This window comes from Daphnia pulex, chromosome 6 (genome assembly GCF_021134715.1).
Source record: "Daphnia pulex isolate KAP4 chromosome 6, ASM2113471v1".
Lineage (NCBI taxonomy): Eukaryota > Metazoa > Arthropoda > Branchiopoda > Diplostraca > Daphniidae > Daphnia > Daphnia pulex.
This window is the reverse complement of record NC_060022.1, coordinates 6,319,504-6,342,339: the sequence shown is the minus strand read 5'-3', so window position 1 is coordinate 6,342,339 and position 22,836 is coordinate 6,319,504. Positions and strand designations below refer to the sequence as shown.

The window sequence follows — 22,836 nt, the reverse complement described above, 5'->3', positions numbered from 1 at the left end:
GCTGGATCACCCTAATAAGACTAAATCAAATTTCTTACTTGTGTTAGATTACCTATCACAAGGAAAAAACTATATTAACTATGTTATTTTATGCTTGTAAATATTACTAGGTCACTCCAGACCTTACTTTATCTTGAGAACAAAAGGATCACTAACTAATTTTTCCAGTGGTAATTTACAGAAATTTTAGCGGTAAAAGTAAAACGGTTCCAACTGTATTAATTGCGGATGATGCTCACAGTAAAATACAAACACAAGATTGCAGTCATTCTTTTCTGTCAAATTTACTGTGTAAACAAATTCATTTCTTAGTTACTGGCGGTCTGTAAATGCCAACAACCACAGCATGATCACGCTCGTAAGGTTCAAGAGTCAATTGCTCAATCGGTTTCATTTTTTCAGCTTGCATTTTCTTGACTTCACCGGCAAATACGGCTTCGGGAGCGGCAGTCGAGTCGATGCAATTAGCCTACGCAAGTTAACAATTAAGTACCATTGTAAATTTAAAGTTTAGAAGGAAGTATACCTTAATAGAAATAACAAAATGTCCGCCATTCTTCAAGAAATATTGTGCGTTAAGCGCTACAATACGTGCTTGATCGGGCTGAGCAACATCGGCGAAAATGGTGTCAACCATACCAATCTAAATAGCAAATAAATCAAATTATTTGAAGTGGACGGATGAGTTGTTTTCATCAGACTTACCAGCATACGATATTTGTGAGGGTGACGAGCATCTTCAATAATTGGAATAATGTTGGTTCGTTTCTTGGCAACGTTAATCAAGTCACGACCAGAACGGTGAGAAAATTCGACGGCGTAAACAAGACCTTCCTGTAGTTACAAGGTTATTGTATATAATTCTTAAGTGCAAAAATTAATGAAATCAGTTTACCGGTCCAACAACGTCAGATACGTGAGAGACGGTTGTCCCAGAAGCAGCACCCAAATACAAAACTTTGCTTCCAGGAGGCATGTGAATCTGATCAACACCACCCAAGATAGCTGCAGCCAACTTTGAGCGGAAAGGATTCCAGACACGGTACTCAATCTTCTCAGCTCCTAGAACAAGACTGTTAAAGACTGCAAGCTAATTAAGAAAGCTGTTAAATGAAATACCTTCTTCTTCTACTGCTATTCTTTTTTCACCATACACTGAATCACCAATGGCCATGTTCTTTGTGACTAGAGCATCTTCTTTACCTCTGGCAATAAACACTCCAGCATGGCGATGGGGCTCGACAAAAACTTTCTTTCCTCCGCCCATGCCACCACGGCCTCCACCACCTCGGCCACGACCGCCACCACCACGTCCGCGTCCACCTCCTCGATCTCCACCAAATCCTCCTCTACCACGACCACCACGGTCACCAAAGCCACCACGACCTCTTCCACCTCCACGATCTCCACCAAATCCACCTCTGCCACCTCCACGGTCTCCACCAAATCCACCTCTGCCACCTCCTCGGTCTCCACCAAAGCCACCTCCTCCACCTCTGCCTCTCATGCCACCTCCTCCACGTGGGCTAAATGCTGTAATTTGGAAAACAAATACATGTAGTCAACTTGATTTGGATTCCATACATTTAGCGCATTCTTAACACATAAATTTTAACAAAACAGACACATAAAATGGCTGATGAACATGTCTACATTTAAACTCAAAAGCATGGCATGTCATGCAATTTAAAATAAATAAATCTTGACTATTTATACAACATAACATGAACATACAAAATAGATGACTCTAATAAAGTAAAATAATAAAAAAATTACCTGGAAAACCCATTATATAGGTATGTCTTCAATAAGAAATTCGAAAGCCAAAAATGAGAACGCTAAAAGCTGTTCTCTTCTTCCACGTGGTTCTGTCCAAATGCTTCCCTTCAGTCTGCAGCGCGGTGTGTGCTTTCGTTCTTGTTTCAGAAGGTACTGCTAAAGAGTCACTCGTCAGTGGCATTGGCGGCGCATGGAATCTTCGGGGTTGTAAGTTATTTTATAATCTATTAGGTATTATTTAATGCGTCACTTGTTAGACAATATAAAATTAATATAAAATTATTTAATTTTTTAAATCGAATATTAAATATTATAAACTACTAATGTATTAATTAATATTAAATAGAACCTAATTGCAGCATAGCTACCAGGCAGACGGATGATCAACAAAACGAGACTGGTTAGTGGTCTGCAAAGTTTTTGTGTGCATTTTTCAAATGGTCTGCTTTTCAAATGTTTGACGATCGTACGAGATATTTGAATGTTTACGGGAACCAATTAAAAGTTACTTATAATCATGGGACTATTTTTGAAGAATATGTAATCGATAGCCAACCATTCCTTTTTGAGAGATGGCTGTCTTGCACAGTGTTTTTAACAGCTATATTTCTTCATCTTGGTTTACATCATCATCACACACACATCCTGGCATTGCTTTGCTTTGTTTTAGCTATTTTAGCCTTGATTAAACTTCATACAAAAGTGAAAAAAGGTACTTATTATTAACCAAATGGTGTTTACTTACTTTTAACTGACTTGTATCATTTTATTAGAATCATTGCTCATTGTGAAAACAGTTGGCTTGCAGATTACCACCATATTTGCAACTGGGAGGAAATCTGCAAAGTTCATTTCATGGGAAAGAATACAGGGAGTCGTTATTAATGAAACTATAACAATGGTATGAATTGTCTCCTGGTCTTGAAGAAATTGAAATATTATCTTGCAGTATAAGACATTCTTTTGAAATAAGTGCTTTTGTGTAATACTAATCTTTATTTTCCATGTCAGCATCAGGTTTTGTTTTATTTAGCAATTTTACTCAAGTATGGACATGGAACAGAAATTCTTCCCATATTTCAGGTAAACTCAAAGATCTCTTCATTATAAAAAACATATCTGAATGATTTTTCTTACACAAAATAGCATACACTTCCTAGACTGGATTGCCTGAAAAATATTTATAAAAGCATTCACCAAATAGTAAACAAAGTGCAACATGATTGATTGGTGTATTGTAACTATGCAAGAGCGCAAACAATTGTGCCAAAATAAATTTTTAAAATTGTGTTTAAATGAGTTTTTCTTGACATGAAAAGTGGACTATTTCTCCACTGGAACATCGAACGAAAGCACTGTTTAAAAAAATTTACATATTTATTTTTAATTCCATGTTGAAGTGAAAAAAAAAACTTCTACTCTTACCTTTGATTTCCGAAGCGTTTTTTACACACGTGGCAGATATTTGATTCTGTTATCACGACTTTCTGATTTTGACATTCAATTCTCTGTTCGTGAACCTACATGTTAATGCTTAAATTAGTAATGTATTATTAATCACAGGGATTTTGAAATAATACTTGAAGATGTTCGGCATAAAGCAGACCACGCAAAAGCTGCAGCTCTCGACGTTGGGATGCAAAAGATTCTAGACTCCTCTGAAGAAAACGTTTAAGTTCCGAAAGAGGTATGGAAGCAGGTAAGATTTGCAATGTCTAGTGATTAAGGAGATGAATAATAATTTTACTTAATCAATTAAAGTATATAAGAAACAACTGGTCTTACCTTAACTGGGTCTAAACGCGACGGAAATCGATCCAATGTTTCCAGTGCTCTTTCGATATCAGGTTGCCTTTGGTGCGGCTCCTCAGTAGGATAAGCTAGACCGGGAATTTTGACAGCATCATCGGGTCGCAGTAAGAGTTTCAACAAGTAAAAATAGACCTAAAAACCAACCAAGGAATATATTGTCGTTGAAATATTGAGAAATTTTGCATTAACGAAAAAACCTCTTTATTTGCTGGTGAATTAGACTGGTAGCAGATATTACAGTAATCTATTGCTGCCGGTAAATCTTTGAGAATGTTGGTATAGATTGATAATGCTTGCTCGTGACGACCAACTTTGCCCAGTAAAATGGCCCTCTCCTCAAACAAGCCTACATATATAATAATAAAAATTCAAAATGTAACATTACGCAGAATTTAAAAAGCCAAAGCATAAACATCTTTAAAGTCACTTACAGTCGTATGGGAATTGAACTAGTATAGCCTCGGGAGAGCAGTGCCGAGAAATTTCAAGGAACGATCGTAACTTTGCTTTTGAATCTTGGTATTCACATTTAATTGCCGGGTCATTGTTATCCTCTTGTAACTGCTTTTCAAGTCTGAGAATTTTATCTTTGTAGAGCACGGCTAAGGCATTGTGGAAGAGAGCGTTCGAATCTTGCCATTCGTAGACAACATGTTCGAGATAGGGTAAAGCTAAAGAGCGATGGTTCTTATACAGAAAATCGTAGACTTTGGCACGTGGGAGTTCCTCGACTTCAGGCAAGTCTTCAATAAAAATTTTAAGACCATCTTCTGGGTGGCTTTGTATAACCCACGAGGAGAAGTCAAAAATTAAGTCCGTGTGTTCCGATCCTAGTCAACAAGATTTCCTTTTTTAAAAATATTACAGTTTCAAAGAAAGTCATGTTTAGGCTACCTAGATGTTGGAGATATTGTACAGTTCGGTCATGATGAGCAAGGGGGGATCCAAAATCTTCTGAGCTAGTTGCGTGTTTCCGAAGCAACTCCAATGCTTTCCGATGAAGGCCGCGAGTTTGGTAAAGGATTATAAGCTCAGCATGTTTGTGATGGCGCTTCAGCGCTCGTTCACTCTCTGCTAAATGACAATGGTTATCTCGTAGTCTTAACAAAGAAGCTACCAGGGCATCGTTGGTCAACAAATAGCATTTCAACAAGGTCGTATCGACTATTTCCAATAGTTGACGTCTTAGCTTCAAGCTTGAACCAACGTCCATAATGTTGGTTCCTGTTTTGACATTCTGACTCATAAGGTCATTCCTAACCTACAATTGAATAACAAATATTAACTCTTTGTAGGTAATAAATATTAAAAATTGTAACAACCTCAGTGAGATATTTAATCAAGGCCAACACAGCGAGATCGAGGTCTCTACCTTGCAAAACGGGAACAGCCTCGGGGTATTCCACTTTTTTCCGGAATTCTACTGGTAATAAATCGGGAAATAGACCAATCACGTAAGAAGGATCTGTAAATTCAATCGGTTTTTTCTTTAGTAAAATAATTTCAATTCATACATTTGCTCTCTCTTTAATCACCAGTAGCAAGCTTGAAAAATAGCTGCAATGATTCGTCAAAGTTGTGTTTCTGGAACAAATTGAAAGCAAACAACGACTGGATGTGTTGAACTTGCTGCGAGCGAATATCTTGTGGTTCGTTAGACAAGTTCTAATCATAAACGAAAAATCTCATTATTTCCCATCATCTCGAAAATTATGAAAAATTTATTTATAACATACCGCAAGCTGAATGGCCAACTGAAAATGTTTGTCTTCAAGCAAGCGAGGTAATTGCAAATGTACAGGGACTAAATGTAGACACCAAACATGAGAGGGAGATGCAACGTAAATCTGTCCGTTCTTCGATATGACTGACGTCATGTACTTGGCCTTTGGCAATTCTAATCGCTGGACAAGGAGCCGTGGCTCTGCTGCTCGAATCTCTATGCAAGACGTCAACACACCCAGAATGTATGGAGAGTCCTCCACTGCAAACATTTTGATTAGTCGACTTAGGTTATATTCTGAACAATATTGGGGTATCTTTTACCTAATAGGATCGGTCTCTCGGACCACGTCAGTGTATACTTGGTGCAAGGATTGCCATCGATATCGATCATAATTGTTTGTTCGTCTCTTCCCAAGGCGAATTTATCGCCTTGTAAGGCACATACCAAAGGTTCAGGCTGTTTTCCAGTGGGAAATAAATCTCTTTGCTCTCCTTCCAGCTATAAAAAGTTAAAAAATATAATTTATTGCCTAAGCAAATCTATTATCGTTAATTACAAAAGAAAAATACCTTGAGTAAACAATATTCCCCCTTAAAACCTAAGCAAAGAGTTTCTCTACACCAACCAATAGTCCGAGGAGTATCGGAAACCGACAAATCCGGCCCTAACTCCCGGAATTCTCGATTTTTCCAATAAAAAAGCTGCAGTTTTTTCTTCACTACAACACAAAGCCTCACTGCCACTGATATCTCCCCAGTCAAAGAAGTTTGTCTCTAAATGAACAATACAAAAGTTTAATTTTGTCACTTCCATCAAAGTCATTGGTTGATTCTGGGAAGGGAAAAAATATTACCTTGACATCAAGACTAAAACATGTGGCTCCTTTGGATTTATTAAGTGACGTTATGACTGGAAAATTAAACACTGTCAAATCATGAACAGACACAAGGTAATCTGAAAAGTATAAAGAAGAATTGGTTATAAGATTCCTATACAAACCAAATGGCACTTAAATACATTAAGCTCACCAGAAAGGCTGATAAGAATCTGGTGTTCAGGAACAACAGCTAGTTGTTGTATTGGTTTTTTGGCAAAATATTTGTTGGACCTTAGCAAGTGGACTTCACAACGTGAGCTGAGAGAACTTTCAGCACTGCCACCATTACTTGCGCCTTGAAGAACACTGTACATCAACAAATGTCCTTGTTGGGTTCCCACTAACAAGTGTTCATCTGAAAACAAATTTTCAATGTAAATAAAACCCATTCATATAATATAGATGAAGGATAGTTAAATAATAAGAAGGCACAGTTGACTAGTTGATAAATTAAAATCAAACAGTGGTTCTGTATTTAAAGTAAAATTACCATAAGCAGCTATAGATTCAATTTGGAGAGGTAATTTCTCCAAAATTGGTAACGCCTCATAGGCGTCATACATTTTTAAAAATCACTAATTGTATGGTGTTTTAATCTGACATGACACTGGGAGGGGGGGGGGAATTTGTTGTTTTGTAGCAGACATCATACAAATGTCCATCTATAGTTCACTACACACACTAAATTTAATTTAAAAGAAATTCCAAAATCAGAATAATTCAACCTAACTGAAAGATAAAATATACAAGCAATTAAATATTAAAAAATTCTAAGTTCTGTCAATGTGTAATTGCTCACCGACCTATCAATATTCAAGTGAATTTTCTTTATAATCCTTGTATTTAGCGCAAAATATTCTATTCTACGCAACGCTGCCTCACTGCTTGGTCATCTTGTTTATGAAATACTATCGCATATTCACAATCAAATTTCTAATCAGATTCTAGTCTTCATCACGTTTCCCTTCCCAGAAAGAACCAAGGAACCATATTCATTGAAGAAGATGTCGGATTTGACGAAACCAACCGTTCGTATCGGTTCCCGCAAAAGTCAGGTATTATTCTCATAAATCATTATTTCCGCTAGCGCATACTTCAAAAATTGCGACGTTATTCTATATTTGATTTTAGCTTGCGCTTGTTCAAAGCAATCATGTGCTCGATCTCCTCACTCAACACTATGAAGACAAAACATTTCATCTCGGTAATATTTTCGCATATTTGCGCTTCGCTGGCCCCTTTCATGAAATTAATTCAGATAAAACAACTTTTATCATTTAAAGAAACGATGACCACCATCGGAGACGAGGTGCTTGACAGAGCATTATCACAAATTGGCGAAAAGAGTTTGTTCACTCGTGAATTGGAGGTGGCTCTGGAACATAATAAGGTCGATCTCGTAGTACACTCACTTAAAGACATGCCGACGACGCTTCCTGAAGGCATGGTCATCGGTGCCATTCTAGAGTAAGTAATTTTAAAACCAAAATGATCATGCTATTATTTACTCACATGCATTTTAGGCGAGAAGATCCTAGAGACGCAGTCTTAATGGCTCCCAAGTTTTCCGGGTGTACATTAGCAACTTTACCAAGTGGCAGCGTCGTAGGTCAGTTGAAAAATTTCAATAGAAAGAGTGATCAAGTATTCAAACCCGTCATTATTTATTAGGAACGAGTTCGTTGCGCCGAGCAGCTCAATTGAAGCGCCACTTTCCCCACCTTGCAATCCAAGACGTAAGGGGAAATTTAAACACAAGGTATAATATAATTTCGCCGATAGATAAAATCTTTCGTCATTAATCGCGAGTTTCTGTGATAGACTACGCAAATTAGACGACGAAGGAACGTATGCTGCACTCATTTTAGCGACAGCTGGAGTCAAGCGAATGAACTGGGAATCGCGTATTTCAGAATATCTTGATACGGACGTGAGCATGTACGCCATTGGCCAAGGTGCACTCGGGATCGAGTGCCGCCAAGATGATATTGCTACTCGTCAACTTTTAGCACCATTTAGCCACGCTAACACGCTACTAGTGTAAGTAAAATTCTATTCATCGTTATATTACATCACATCATATTTTATACAACTATTGCAGTTGCGTTGCTGAACGTGCATTCCTTCGAACACTGGAAGGAGGCTGCTCAGCACCGGTGGCTGTGGAATCTCGTCTAGTTGGAGATATGCTCTACCTTAAGGGTGGTGTATGGAGTTTGGATGGGAAACAAAACGTCACCCAGTCATTGGAAGTGGAGCTAGTTGTATGTTTACTCTAACTTCATTAAAAATTAACATGCATCATTATAACTTATCACATAATTAATTTAGGATATCGAAGATGTTCCACCAGCTGCATCATACACTGCTGTTGTAAGTTCTAGTGTTGGCAATTCTCGCTTGGCCCTGGCGGAATGGTTGGGCGTATCCTTGGCCGGAAAAATCGTCTCATTGGGAGGAGGAGTTATACTTGACGAAGCGAAAAAAGAGACTGAAAATCGCAATTTGGTAGCTGCTAATGTACGCCCATCCAAATAGATGCGCGGATTTTTATCTTCTCTTAGTCAAACGTACATAGTAAAAGGAAGTAAAATTGTGGGTAAAGCTTTGAATACAGATGTGGTTTGTTAATTTTCAATGCTGTTTCTTTCCTTCTTCTTCTTTAAGCTAGGCTAATATTTCATAGATAAAAAAGCAAGCAAGATAACAAGGTATGAGAAATCCAGAAGACTTGGAAATAATACAGCTTTTAATTGATATACTGTATGCCATGCAACCCCAGCAGTGTACACTGTTCCAACGACAACACATGATAAGAGTTTTCTGAACTCTTAACTGATCGAAAACATAAACAAACGGAGAAAGAAAAAGAGATGAAAGAAAAGAGAAAAGAAAACACGCCCAAACATGAGTGCCGCTGCTGATTCAAAGATATATGCACGTAGAAAAAAAGGAAGAAAAAACTTTTAGATTTCAATATATCATATTTACTGGGCGGCTCAACAAACTTCAGCGCTTTAAATTGCTTTGTTATGAAAGGTGGGAGAAAAAAGGGTGAATTTGAGGAGGTTGAATCGATTCAGAGACGGGAAAAACGAACTGCACGTTGGCATTAAATATTAACCACAGATGGTAACCTAAAGTCTTTCTCATTCCTCACCCCTCTCCTCCAGTTGACAGTCAAGGAGTTCATCAGTTTGTTTGTGTTGACGCTAACGACAGGGGGTGAGGGGCAACTGGCAAAATCACGAACACTTTGCTACTTCCACGGATTTCAGAAGCAAAACATTCAAAGGATTTCGTACTTCTCCGTAAAAAAATTGGAATCGGCCGCATACTTCACCGATGTGCCGTCATCTACTAGTACGACATCATTTACCTACAACGAAAATGGGAAAATTGTAGACAAATGGAATAAATAAACACAGATTGCAACCGTACCGATATTTCAGCATAGGAGCGCTTCGAATAGAAGTTGACATTGATTGGGAAGAAGTCATTCGCATGGCCCTGACATGAAAACTCCATAGCTCCACTTTTATTGGAAGAGTCCACAACGGGGAGTTGCCACGAAAGCTGATTTTTCCTTGGTTCATACTGATACTCTCCTTCACACTCGGAAACATTCGGTGCTCCGCAACCATGACTACACGAATAAACGAAAGATGATGAGTTGCACCTAGAGCCTAATAGAAAAAAGTCTTACGGCAACGGAATGACAATGACAACGTCGTTCAGCTCTAATCGATCATCTTGAAGTTCGAATTCAATATTAACGTCACAGCCTCCACGTCCGTTTTCAGCTGGCCAGCAATTAACTATAATTTTTTTTAAATCATTAAATTTTGCCAGACAACGTAATTAAGATGATGAATTACTGTTCAGTGGAATCATATTTTCGTCTTGTGTTTGGAAACGCCACTTAAGTACACCAACATCCGTATTCAATGGGAACGGTTTTGTGGCATTCTTCAATGCAATGTGCTGCTTAGTGCGAAATAGTTCCTTGTCAACGTTAGGATGAGTTTGAATTTGAATTCCGCGACTATCTCTGTTCTCCACCTATGGATAAATCAGTCGAATTTTGAAAAAAGAAAATAAACACAATGCAAAGGAAATCATTTTACCTGTACGCGGACTCGACCGTAAGTCTCATCAGTAATAAAAAGTGTTAGTAAGCCATGAATTTCCATGTTGTGTAATCCACCGTCACGTCCACAACTGAGGCTAAGCTTTTCTTCTATTCGAAGTTGGACTCTGGATAAAAGAAATTACAGTCAAGCGTTAAATTTTAATAAGCATTGAGGTATTGTAAATTACGGTTCGGTAGCGATGGTTGATGGCGGCAGTTTGTTTGAGCTCACAGAACCACCTTGGACTACGGAAGCGGGGGACTGGAACGAGTTTACATTCTCGCCTTCTGATTTTAGTTGGTCAACAAATATTTCGGCGTCCTTCAGACGGCCCCCAAGCTTGAGGGCTTTGCTCGGGCCATTAGGTTTTCTAAGAAAAGTACCACGCTGTCAGTTAAGAACTAGTTGAGCGGAAAAATAATTAGCGAATTCACTTACACAACAGCTGGTTGATAAGTTGGCTTAGGAGGCTCAGTCGGAATCGAAGCAGCCATGGGAGATGGCCCGTAACCTCCAGAAGATGAAATGGGAGACTTGATGCCCCTTTTATTAGATTCAACTCGCTGTCTCTGCAATTCTTTGGCTTTCTCTCGCATTTTCATCTTGGCATCTCGTTCTTGTGTCTTTATGGGGAAAAAAATAGTGAAATAAGACCAAACAACTACTTAAATGAGAAAATCCAAACCTGTCTAACAGCCTGGTAGACTTTCTCTTCGTGTGAATCCATTTCGACAAATGTTCGAATTTGAGCCAAATTAACGTTTTCGCGATAGCCAAGAGCAACGATTTCGTCAAAGGCAAATATCAAATTGAAGGCATTTTCCCGGATTTCGGATTCTTCAAAAGTGCGGCAATATTCAGGTACCTACATGAATTTAATGTTAGCAAACCTACTAATGAGAAGATCTTATAAATTATTACCACACGAGCGAAAAGACGTAAAGTTTCTAAATCCTCCAAGATATTGGATGCCCTCGTTGTGATAAGTAATACATACACTTTGTCTAAAGGTTGATAAACATATCTAACCGATTCTGTTTCAACAAAAGTGTGTTGTTGTTGAGCAGCTTTTCCTGAAGACATTAGTTTAGGAAAGGCAGCTAAGAGACCTTCTATTCTGGATTTGGTCATCTCCACAAACTGTCTTGACACCAAGGCTGTAATTGAGAAAAAAAAAGTCATTTCTATTATTTTATGCATCATTTTTGTAAAACTTTGCAACACACCTTTTCCACCCTTGGTGCAAACAGCAGCTGCAATGAGAACCTGAATAATAATGAAAATTAATGAACAAGTGTCACAAGTGGAACAAAATCACAGAAATGACAACAAACATATTTTTTGTTGCGAAATAACATTGGCAACTTGGTATTGCTTCAACGATATTAAAAGCCCATGTTTTCTAGGCTACTGTTGCTAAAGATACAGCACACAATCTTTCAGAAATCAAAATGTATTGCTAGCTTTCCGAAGTAGTCTGGTATACTAGAATGCATGTCCTAACAATCAAAGTTAATCATAGTTATATGATTGAAATGTTTTAAGTTATTTTGATGATGTAAAGCACTATTGAAGAAATCATAATAAAATATCCACGTAGACGAAAGTTTAGCCAAATGTCAGATGGGCCGGTTGTGCAACCCCAATGACAACTTCAACAACGCCCATAGTAAATATTTTCATAAAATTAAAAACACTTAGGTTCGTTGATCATACCATTATTGCGCAGATTAAAGGCTCCTAAAGACTTTATCGGACCCCTTTTACCACAACTTTTCAGGGAGGATTCAAGATCCTAAGAACTGACGGCACAAGATGACGTGGATCGTCAACTGTTTTTCCAGGGTTGCCATTTTCAAATTGAAAAATAAATAAAACTGAAGCAAGGGCCCGTTTCTGGCAATGGCTGATTGATGTCTGGCGGTAAATATTTTGGTATTCGAATGCATCATAATTTTCTGCGTGTTTCACTGAGTTATTGCTTTCAAAGTAAAACAAAGGAAACAACATTATGATGGGTAAAATGTTCGATTGAGTTCGGCAAGATCGCATATTCGCATGTGACATCAGAAATTCGGCAAAACGACTCAAAACAACTAGTCAAGGCAAGTCTCGAAAATGATCTCATAACTACTCCTTTTTACTCAACTCCAGTCCACACAAAAAGGATTTTTTTTAATGTATTTTCTGTTTAATGCTACTCGAAAAATAATCCGAATAAAATGTTCAAGTTAACGAAAACGAATTTAGTTGGTTAACGAATTTAGTTGGTTAACGAATTTGCGTCTATCTGTCGAATTTGTAGCATGCAACCACTTTCTCCGTATAAGTCTGAGGCTGTCATTGTTTACTTTATGATTACCTGATTGCTGAACCCATGACGAAAACTACGGTGAACTATTGTGAAAGGATCTTAACATGATAATGGGAAAATAGTGAGAGGATTTATTCGCTGTATGTGCAGGCCAACCCATTTCAACCATTATTCTATATTTGGCGATTTTGGTAAAATGCCCACAAGAGCTAAATAACAGAAACAGAAAGTGCTTTTGCAACGAAAATGAGTCTCCGAAATCGACTAGAACTTTTTTGTTGTATCGTGTCACGTTTTTTTTCAATAAATTTTGTTTCTTATAGCTTAGAAGCGACATGAAATAAATAAAATGATTCAGATTTTCTTGTTTAAATTTCTGAAAGATTGGGCATTAATTAATAATTATAAGGTACCTGTTTTACATTAAATACAATTAGAGGATATAAAAACTACTGATTGTATTGAAAATTCTTATCTGGTTAACAGAAATGAATTAGATTTATTTGTATTCATTTATTCAACCCATCGAGTGTCCGACAGGCGACAGTTAAGATTTGCGATCACGCAATCGAGTGTCATTATGATCACCAGATCACGTCACATTCGTCCTAACGGAGTGTGGTAGAGACTTCTCCTCCCCCTGGAGGAGGAGGAGCTACGCAACTCAGATTTTTTTTTCTCTAGACACTTCTACATCTCGGAGAAAGAAAAAGTATTTTATTATCCCCTCCAAATCACGATATAGGAGCAGTAGAACGAGTTCATTTTGATCCATTCCGATACCAGAAGAATGCATTTAAAATAAATGGAAACGAATACTATTGTAAAAATCAAAATGAATTAATGCAATGCAGATTCCTTGTAATTAACGATTCAAAGCGCAACATCTCGCGACTACAGTTAACATGTATTTGAATTTCCGAATTATAAATAGCTTAACTTAATTAATTTTGAATGAAATCAAAGCCCCACAGAGTTGCCATAAGAGACCGCAGTGTTTTTCAAAATTGCTGGTCGCCCATGATTGGCCCAACGGAAAAGAGGAATGGAGAGGAAAAGACCTGGGGAAATCGGTGGATGGGATATCGGCTCGAAAAGGATCGACCTCTCTGCTTTTTTTCTGAACAGTTGATTCTGAGACTTTGAAGGTGGTGGTGCAACGACTCGTTAAATCTTTCTCGCACGCGCCGGCCATACACACGTGACTGAGCTCTGATCATTTATCCGGTCAACTTGAATCATGGTAAGTTTCTACTTTTTCATTTGAGTATTTCTTCGATGTGATTCGTGTTAAGAATCGGGCTAAATTCTTCGTTAGAATATGTAATTAAGTCGATTGCCTGTCATCAGGTCAACTCTTTTTTCCGTTACAGTTCACTATGGCCTCCATTTTAACTTGATGACGTAAAGTGTGATCAGAGTTTAACTTAAGTCAACTAATGTCAAACTGATGGCTGTACGTGTTTTTTTTTTCTTGCAAGTTTCGACTCAAGTTGTTGAAATGTGGAATGTTTTGCTTGGGAAGAGGGAGATAAGTAAATTACAGTGATGTGGCCTTGCTTTAATATTTTATGTTTCTTGGTCTGCAATGGGGAGGGGGGAGTGGACATCTTCTAACCGGCGCGTGTTTTCCTTTCCCCTTCTCTTTACAGGAAACTGTCGACTCAAGGTCGTTCAATTGACATCCCAATTTTGTACGACCACGTGCTCGGTTTTCTTATATTAGAGTAAATTTTGGTTTATTTTTCTATCGACAGTTGGAAAAAGTTGCAACCCACAGTGGAATCACCCGACAGCATGAGTCATCCGCATCAGCGACGCCCAACACACCTGGGCGGCTGATTTCAAATAGAGTTTTTGTGGGCAACATCCCTCCAAATTTGGTCGAGCGTGACCTTATTATGCTATTTAATCGCTTCGGTAAGATACGAGATGTCAAAATCATACCAGAACACGCCCGCAACAAATCTTATGGATTCGTCACTTTCTTCAGTGAAGCAGATGCCAGGAGAGCCATACAAGTAATTGCTATGTCATTATCTTGATTTATTGTTATGTTATGCAAGAGTGTGTACATTTTATAGGCGTCAGTGCAAAATGATTCTGTAATGTGGGGAGATCGCAAGCTTAACGTTGCTCCAGCAGTCAAACGGGCTAACAGTAACAATCACAATCCACTGGTAAACATTTGCAAATACTTTTTAACAATTCTTATCAACTTTATTTACCGACTTTTGTATAGCCGGCTAATTCGAATAGCTATTATCAGACTCCAAACCGGCTCGCCCATAATCCGTTTTATGCCACTTCTGTGCCAGTACCGAATGTTAACACCATGTACACTACTAATACGGGAGTAGTATCGCCTACCGACCAAAACCAGTCAGTCGATCACATGCAGGTTGATGCCAGCAACAATGCAATGTACCAGACTGCTGTCATTTGCCGTCTGCCTCATCAATACGCCATGGTATTTTTAACTAATTGGTGTAATGGATTTACATTAACTTAATTCATTTACTTCTAGGCGCAATGCCATCAATACTCGTCGTCCTCTAGCGGTCATTATTTCGTCTCTCCTGGATTCCAGCCATATGTCCAGGTAATTGTTGATCAGATTAAATTATTACAATCGAGTGGTATTGACATTGTTTGTACAGACCGGAAGTCCGATCCCAGCCGGCCATCAAGCATCGCACTATGCTTCTTATGCTAGCATTACCTCAATGCCGTTGACTCCGCCTTGTTCCTCAGCATCTCGGGAGAACAGCGCGGGTACGGATGGTCAGTCAGATGTGTGCGCGGATAGCAGCGGAGGCGATAGCGGCAGTCAGGTAGATGTGCTTTCTTCTCTGCGAGATGACTTGCCCCAGCACAATTCATTTAGAATCCCCTACGATCGTGCACCCATCTACTTCCTTAAAGTCTTTGTGGCACCTGCACCTCTTCGTTAATGTGTCCCTCATTTCGGTTCACCATCGGCATCCGCTATTACATTTTTATTCTCAAACATTTTTCAATCTGTGCAATGTTTTTATCCTAGCTGTGTATGTCGGAACCTTTAGTTCCCAATTTGTTCTTATTCCGTGTTGCACCACTTGACCAATGCTGGGTGAGTGTATATTCGCTGCTGTATCCCAGGGTGGCGTTGCTGGTGGAGAAAAGAACGCTGCGGAAGTTTTGGCGAACGATTCAAGTAATGAAAATAGCCATCAGCCGGCCGGTCCTAACAACGATTCTCCTTATCCTCTTCACACGACCATCATGTGCTGCCCCCACCATTCGTGCATGCTGAGCCCAATATCCCCCATCCAGCACATGCCGAACCAAGCCGTTGCAGCAGCTGGCCTTGCCCGTTCTTGTCTTTCGCTTCATGGCCATCCGGCGAGCAACTGCCCATACCCACCAAATTCGCCATTGATCTACAGTTCACCCATGGTTTACAATCCAGCGCGTCGCTCTTCATCAGCACGTCTCCAGCGTTGGAATTCACTGGATGCCAACTTGACGGGCCTCAGCCATGGCCATCATCAACACCAGTCACCAAATGGTTATTGGGGAAACGAATCGGCGTGGTCACGCCCGTCTTTGCTTGACGATTCGTACGGATCGGAGACGGGACTTTACCAAGGACCTCGAGGCTTCGACCGGCCTTTGCGGCCCGCATTTTCTTGTCAGTCGCATCATGGCGGAATGTTCTCGCCATTTTGTCGCTCTTACGAATACAACATTTGGGGCCAAGGCCATGCCCCCAACAGCGGAAGCCTAGACTACGTTGATCAATCCGGCAACCCCAACACTACTGCTGCTTCACAAATGAGCATGTCCGCACAATCCCACTCCAGCCTGGCTCTCAATTTGAACGAGTCGGGTACAGAGCAGCTTCAACAGCACCCAAAGAAGTAAAAAGAAACAAGTTTTGTGCAGCATTATTTAATTAACTTAAAACAAACAAAAATTAAGCAGAGATTATTATGAAATGCCTTTCAGTTCAGTTAACTATTATTTTCCCTTCCACCTTTGTGATTGTGCTTAACCATTAACACGATAGTCGAATACTATGGAATATACTAGTAATGGCTAAAATATTGCACGTTTTTACTTATTCACAAAATCGCTAGATACTTTTTTTTCTTCATGATCACTGGTGGTATGGCAAGCGGTGAATAGGTAGATGAATTTTAGTAGTTGGATTGGTAGAAATGAATTTTAAAATATAATTATTACTAATGTTAATACTAGTACGTAATGTAAAGAAGGTATTTCACGATGAAAATTTAAATTACCAAGGGTTACTGGTCATCAAAGTTGCAGTTGCCGAATGGTTATAACACGGGCAAAAGTTAAATTTCGTAATACATCACAGATGGCTGCACTAGTTCACGAAAATTATTATGCCTTTTTGTCTTTTTCAAACCTTTAAAATAAAACACGAGATAATAGTTTTAAAAAAACCTTTTGATGCAATTGTATATTATTCAACTGAATCCAGAAATAAATAGCACTAGTCGAGTGCTATAATTTTAGGGGATCATTTCGTGTTCTATATGAAATAACCTAAATATTTAATTACATAATTTGTCGGAATTTCTTTACTTAAATTATTCAGTTATTCTTTACGCAAATTCAAACCAGAATAAGTGGGAATGGATAGGTGAGTAGGATAAGTCGTCGCTAGAGATCATGACATCTAGAGACTCGAGTTCGATTTCCCAGTTGATAAAAATTATCATTGTCAAATTTCGCCAGATGGAGGAATGAGGTAAACTGATGTGGATGATGGTCTAAGTGGTTGAAGTCACATAACTCGCAACTTCGAATCCAATGTGCGATGTTCGATGTGAATGTCCAATCCGCGTTCGTTTTTTTTTTTCGTTTGTTTCGTTTCCGAATTCGAAGCGTTCCGCCTGAGAAGTCAGCATAGGTTGTCTTGACGACTCGTCTTCGGATGACGATTGTATCGTCAGAACTTTAAGTCAGGCCGCTTGATTGAACAATGTAACTGAATCTAGTTGAACCGCAGGTTTACTAAGATCAGGTGTTGTCCCAACAAGAAAAGCTAGACCAGAGCCGGGCTAAACTCCATAAGCCGCCAATCCGCCATGCAAGAACTGTTAATCTGTTATTACTTATTAGTTCGTGTCCAATTTTTTTCCCCCCATTAATCGATCTGGCAACTTCGGACGTTAGCCAAGTCTATTCTGTTATAGAGGAGTCGTAGCGAGGGTAGCCGGTAGCGCTAAAATGATTAAAATCATAAAATGACAGCAGTAAACCTTATGATTAAATACATTGAAATATAGAAAATAAAATTTTTAACCAGGTTCATTGATTTAAATCATTATCTAGTTATAGATTTGAGGAAATAAAAAAAATAAATCAATAGAATGAATTTAATGAAATCTTATTTCATTAATTTAAATGTCTTCCCCAAGGAGTTTTTAGGAGTTTTTTTTTGTATGAGATTCTCGTGAATTTTGTCTATTTTTTTTAATTATTTCTTAATCAAGATTCAAGAAACAAGAATAACCCTTACTTTCAGATTCGACTATCGTGATTGATCGTAAAATATATCGATTATCAACGTAAAGATAATCGATTTTACGATCGATTATTCCATCCATTTTTCAAAAACGGCAAGTAGTTGACTGTTGAGTGTTGACTGTTGTTGTATGGGTCGCCATAATTCGTCATCGTCATCGTCATCGTCATCGTCTGCCCATAGGGGGCTAAAATGCGGGATCCGCTGTGGATGCCACCAGGGGGCACCACTAGATTACAAATCGTCATAGGCTAAAGTTGTGCAAGTTTATCTAGATTTTAATGCTTGTTTTATTTTAAAAATAGGGAATAATAAATTAAATAGAAATTGTAATGCAAAAAAATTAACAAATTTTCCTGTATTCTCTAAAACATTCACGCATAGAAAACATAAAACTAATGTAAAAAATAGACGTTATTTCCGAAAAAATTAATCGGCGTAATGTCGTAGATAACTAGACATCCTATAACAAGTAATAAAACAACGCTTCAATCAGAACCTCTGAAATTCTAATTAGAATTAGAATTTCGCAAATAAAATATGGTCAACACATAAGACGAAATCATGTCCGTCAGAACATGTTATATTACATAGCTAAATGAGTGTATATATAGTATATAGTATATACACTTATATATAATGTATACAATTATATGAGAAGGTACACCGTACACATGAATGACAGTAAGGGCAAAAATTAAATATAAAAATATATATAATTATATGCGATTATATAATATCGGATGTATAAAAATATATATAATTATATGCGGTTATATAATATCGCATATAATTATATATATTTTTGTATATAATTTTATACATAAATATATAAAGTCGTTCAAGGTATTTTCCTATCAAATTAAAGGCAGATAATTTTCCAGAGGTGACGTGAAAATATTTTAACAAAGTACCACGTAACTTGAACGGATCACATTATTACACTAATAATATCATGGAACTTAGCGATTCATGTATATGTGATAGAAATATTTTGCTGCGGCAGGTGGCAGTGGAAAAGCCACCAATAAGTTTGGTTTTCCCGTCATGAGAAAACGCCGAGAAAGCGAATCATGATTGTGCATGGTGAATTTCAACCCACCATCAATAAGCATTTCCCCGTGTTTTCTTTAATGTTGTGTTCATTTTCTAAATTAATTTTGCATTCGCACCTCGTTTTAGTTTTAAGTATTTAATGCATTACACCAATTGCATTAGCATTACGCTAGAGCTAGAGTCTAGACATTAAAAGATATTTGTACTACCATGTTCGAACCACAAAAAACTGTAGTGGTTGTTCGAAATGCCAAGTAGAAGTCAAGCGGCTCCCTCTGGTGGCCGATTCATGATTTCCACAACACATTCCGCAGTTTAGTCCCTAAAAGACGATGACGATGACGATGACGATGACGAATTATGGCGACCCTTGTTGTATCATCTTATCTTTATTTTAACTTGTGTACTTTTATTTTGATCTTAATGGAAGTTTCTGATATATAATTTCCAGTTTTCGAGTAAAAGTAATTGATAAATAGTTTCGCTTCAACATGGATGTCCCAGTAAGAGTTCAAGTTCGAATAAAACCACCAACTAATTCGAAAAGTGAGAATGACGAAAAATACGACAAAGACAGCATTCTCGTAAAGTTGTCATCGACAAAAGTAAAAATATATATACTTAAATTTAAAAAAAAAGAAAAAACTAAGGAAGTCATTTTGTGTTCTAGGTTCGATTCAATGAAGAAAAAGAATTTCAGTTTGACCATGGTTTGTTGTTTGCATGTCCTTTTTAAGCATTTTCTATATTTTACGTTAATTAAATCATTGTTTTCGTGAATTTTATTTTAGTTTATGAAACTGATTGTAACCAGAAAGAAATATTTGATAACAGTGCTGTACCGCTATTGAAACAACTTGTGTCAGGCTACAATGTCACTGTAATGGCATATGGACCCACTGGTTCTGGCAAAAGTTATACTTTGGGGACATGTAACACTGAGGTGAATTTTCAATCTGAATGTGCACGTTCTTTAATTTCTGTTATTTGTGAAACATTCATTCACATTGTCCCTATTTAAAAATCTTTTGTTTTAATCTACAGACCCCTTATCAACATGATGAAGCTGGTCTGTTGACTCAAATTATTTCGTGGATATTTTCTAGAAAGACTGCTAGTACTGAAGAAGATGGTCAGATCTCCAAAGTTCAAGTTTCATTTCTTGAAATATATAAAGAAGAAATCTTTGACTTGCTTTCTTCAGTTCTCAAAAGAATCGAAATAAAAAATGACAAAGGTAAAGTCTATTTGCAGTATCTAAATAACACATTCAATAAAATATTTAATTGATTAGTTATTAATCTTTCTTTTACTAATAGTTGAAAACGTTGTGATGGAAAATATCACTGAAATGGAAGTTCATAACCAAGAAAATACTCTGGATCTCATACGCACAGCTAATTTAAGACGCCAAGTAAAAAAAACGAAGTCGAATGATTCATCAAGCCGATCCCATGCCATTATAAGTTTAAAGCTGGAGATCCATAAGAAGTATGGATGCGATTGCTTAAGTTTGCAAAATTTTTTATGTGCACGTTATTTGATTGAAATTTTATTTCTTTTTAGTGGCGAATCTCGATTTTCAACTTTTAAGATTGTTGATCTTGCGGGTTCAGAAGCTGTAGCTAAAGACGGAGTCATGGGAGAGATCAAGAATGAAGGAATTTTCATTAACAAAGGTAGACTAAAGTTTGAGAACTAAATTTGAGATATAAAAAAACACATTTTATTTTAAAAGGTTTATTAGCTTTGGGTAAAGTAATAAGTGCTTTGAATAGCAAAAATGTCTCTCATATTCCGCATCGTGAATCGAATTTAACTAGGGCCTTAAAAGGTAGTATTCAAAAAATTAATAGCTTTGTTTGAAATTAACCCATTTCTTTAATTTCTTTTATATGTTCCCTTAACGTGAACCAACAAGATTCGCTCTCTGGTAACAGTTTGACCGTTCTCATTTGTTGCGTGAAGGCAGATTTTCAGAGTATCACAACCACCTCTGCCGCATTGCAGTTTGCTTCCAAAGCTAGAGCCATAAAAACGAAAGTTCAGCCATCCGTTTTCAAAACTCCATTTAAAGTTCCTCCAGTTCAATCTCAGTTCAAAACACCAGGAAAAACTCCCTTTAAAACTCCAGGAAGTTTACCGTACAGGACTCCACTTGCTCCAATTCAGCGAAATAAAGCAGCGTCTCCCATGGGCGCATCGTTCGCTGTTCCTGAAAAAATTTCCATGCTGGAAAAGTACGAAGACCTTGACGAATCTGTTCTGTTGGCGGGATCCTTTGATAGAAGAAATTTACCTAAACTTTCTGAAACTAATGATATCGAAAATCGGATTCAAAAGGCGGTAATGGAAAGAGTCGACATCTTCTTGGAAGGACTTAAAGATAAATTAGCACAATCTTTGCTGGCCAACTGTTCTGGAGCACATTTAAGTTGTCGAAGTCTACTAGATGGGAACTCCGCAAACAGCTCAAGTCATGGTAAACTTGTGAAAGCGATCTCATATTTGTCTATGTTTGTGTTACGGTTTTTATCTTACAGCTCGTCGCAGTGAACTGGATGCGCTGAATCTGACATCTGCGTTAGGGGAAAATAAAACTTTGACTTCTCAGAGCATCGGTAGCCGCCGTCGTAGCGTTCGTTTGGCGGAGAAACGTAATGCGCAATAATAAATATCGATACTGTTAGACTAGCGTATAAAATTTCTCCCACAACTGCTTTCGCTTAGGAATGACGTTATTTTCCAATTCTAACATGGACGAAAGTGATTCTCGGCCAACTACAGCCACACTCCGACGTTCCACTGCCACGAGAGTTTCTAAGCGAGCTCCTGCTTTACAACTGCCAATTCCGGAAGGAAAATCACCAGAAAACATCAACAAATACAGGTGAAGAGTAGCGTAAATATTTTTTATTTTTTAGTTAAATCTCTTTTGTGTAATGATTTCTAAATATATGATCTTTTAGGAAAGACTTGCTCCACTATTTGAATTATGCTTCACAGTCTCAAATACAGAAATTGCCGTCTGTCGGACCAAAAGCTGGGCATAGTATTATTACTTTTCGAAATCTTAATGGGATGCTTAATGATTTTGAGACGCTGAAACTGGTTCCAGGACTAAGGAAGAACTTTCATGAAAATTTCATGAAGGTAAAGCAAAATTTGGAATCATATGCAAATTTTTTCTAATTTTAATACTTTAAACTTTTGTCTAGGTAAATTTTTTAGAATGATCTCAGAAAATGGTTCCGTTTTTTTCTCTTGTTGGCCAGTTCCCAGTTTTTTCAAAGCAATTCGTGCTGCAGCAATACTGTCTACACAACAAAGATTTTTTTTTTTTTTTTTTCGTTTTTTGTTTGGTTTTTCGGAATAAATGTTTTAACCTAGTACACAGTAAAAATATCGCAAGATATGTTATCAACGGATATCGGTTCACTTTAATGTTCTCATGTTGTCCAAACACGTCTTCTGATTGACGTCAACAACTTAATCTGGATTCTGGATGCGCGTCTTGAGTCAAGGCAAGCAGACAGCAAGACTTCCAAAAATTAAGCATTGAATAATTTTTCTTTAATCCAAATTGAAACCATCTTG

At 37.8% G+C, this 22,836-nt stretch overlaps 6 protein-coding genes across 7 annotated transcripts; 4 read left to right on the top strand and 2 right to left on the bottom strand.

The window, feature by feature from the left end:
* Positions 1–193: 193 nt before the first annotated feature.
* On the bottom strand, positions 194–6,834 carry LOC124196307 (vam6/Vps39-like protein). The gene is made up of 19 exons (XM_046591246.1): positions 6,685–6,834; positions 6,346–6,549; positions 6,171–6,271; positions 5,887–6,090; positions 5,638–5,815; positions 5,328–5,575; positions 5,127–5,256; positions 4,914–5,056; positions 4,486–4,852; positions 4,023–4,421; positions 3,789–3,937; positions 3,565–3,723; positions 3,360–3,494; positions 3,205–3,299; positions 1,120–1,526; positions 896–1,062; positions 706–834; positions 527–643; positions 194–469 (listed from the first exon to the last, which is right to left on the bottom strand). The coding sequence occupies exons 1-19, from the start codon at positions 6,755–6,757 to the stop codon at positions 302–304; spliced, it is 3,573 nt and encodes a 1,190-aa protein (XP_046447202.1). The 5' UTR covers positions 6,758–6,834; the 3' UTR covers positions 194–301.
* Positions 2,148–3,069, top strand: LOC124196305 (phosphatidylinositol N-acetylglucosaminyltransferase subunit H-like). Its single transcript, XM_046591243.1, has 4 exons — positions 2,148–2,491; positions 2,553–2,680; positions 2,791–2,862; positions 2,926–3,069. Exons 1-4 carry the CDS (start codon positions 2,233–2,235, stop codon positions 3,004–3,006), a joined length of 540 nt encoding a protein of 179 aa, XP_046447199.1. The 5' UTR covers positions 2,148–2,232; the 3' UTR covers positions 3,007–3,069.
* Positions 6,835–7,079: 245 nt separating the features above from the next.
* Positions 7,080–8,832, top strand: LOC124196304 (porphobilinogen deaminase-like). The gene is made up of 8 exons (XM_046591241.1): positions 7,080–7,249; positions 7,326–7,398; positions 7,478–7,661; positions 7,718–7,803; positions 7,866–7,953; positions 8,016–8,234; positions 8,296–8,458; positions 8,526–8,832. The coding sequence occupies exons 1-8, from the start codon at positions 7,199–7,201 to the stop codon at positions 8,730–8,732; spliced, it is 1,071 nt and encodes a 356-aa protein (XP_046447197.1). The 5' UTR covers positions 7,080–7,198; the 3' UTR covers positions 8,733–8,832.
* A 93-nt stretch (positions 8,833–8,925) lies between these two features.
* LOC124196303 (coatomer subunit delta-like) lies at positions 8,926–12,181 on the bottom strand. The gene is made up of 11 exons (XM_046591240.1): positions 12,044–12,181; positions 11,554–11,593; positions 11,249–11,484; positions 11,013–11,192; positions 10,766–10,950; positions 10,515–10,697; positions 10,322–10,451; positions 10,073–10,256; positions 9,901–10,012; positions 9,636–9,840; positions 8,926–9,573 (listed from the first exon to the last, which is right to left on the bottom strand). Exons 1-11 carry the CDS (start codon positions 12,044–12,046, stop codon positions 9,484–9,486), a joined length of 1,548 nt encoding a protein of 515 aa, XP_046447196.1. The 5' UTR covers positions 12,047–12,181; the 3' UTR covers positions 8,926–9,483.
* Positions 12,182–13,718: 1,537 nt separating this feature from the next.
* Positions 13,719–16,727, top strand: LOC124195439. Its single transcript, XM_046589841.1, has 7 exons — positions 13,719–13,884; positions 14,399–14,662; positions 14,726–14,821; positions 14,884–15,111; positions 15,169–15,243; positions 15,302–15,475; positions 15,783–16,727. The coding sequence occupies exons 1-7, from the start codon at positions 13,882–13,884 to the stop codon at positions 16,545–16,547; spliced, it is 1,605 nt and encodes a 534-aa protein (XP_046445797.1). The 5' UTR covers positions 13,719–13,881; the 3' UTR covers positions 16,548–16,727.
* A 1,537-nt stretch (positions 16,728–18,264) lies between these two features.
* Positions 18,265–22,631, top strand: LOC124196234 (chromosome-associated kinesin KIF4-like). 2 transcript variants are annotated; one of them, XM_046591134.1, is made up of 13 exons: positions 18,265–18,306; positions 19,610–19,844; positions 19,910–19,949; positions 20,031–20,182; positions 20,284–20,476; positions 20,559–20,730; positions 20,806–20,918; positions 20,978–21,073; positions 21,161–21,721; positions 21,783–21,896; positions 21,970–22,129; positions 22,209–22,392; positions 22,458–22,631. In XM_046591134.1, the coding sequence occupies exons 2-13, from the start codon at positions 19,731–19,733 to the stop codon at positions 22,473–22,475; spliced, it is 1,917 nt and encodes a 638-aa protein (XP_046447090.1). In that variant the 5' UTR covers positions 18,265–18,306; positions 19,610–19,730; the 3' UTR covers positions 22,476–22,631. The 2 variants fall into 2 exon arrangements, with proteins under 2 accessions (XP_046447090.1, XP_046447089.1); XM_046591133.1 differs by lacking the exon at positions 18,265–18,306 and having other exon boundaries at positions 19,430–19,844.
* The last annotated feature ends 205 nt before the right edge of the window (positions 22,632–22,836 follow it).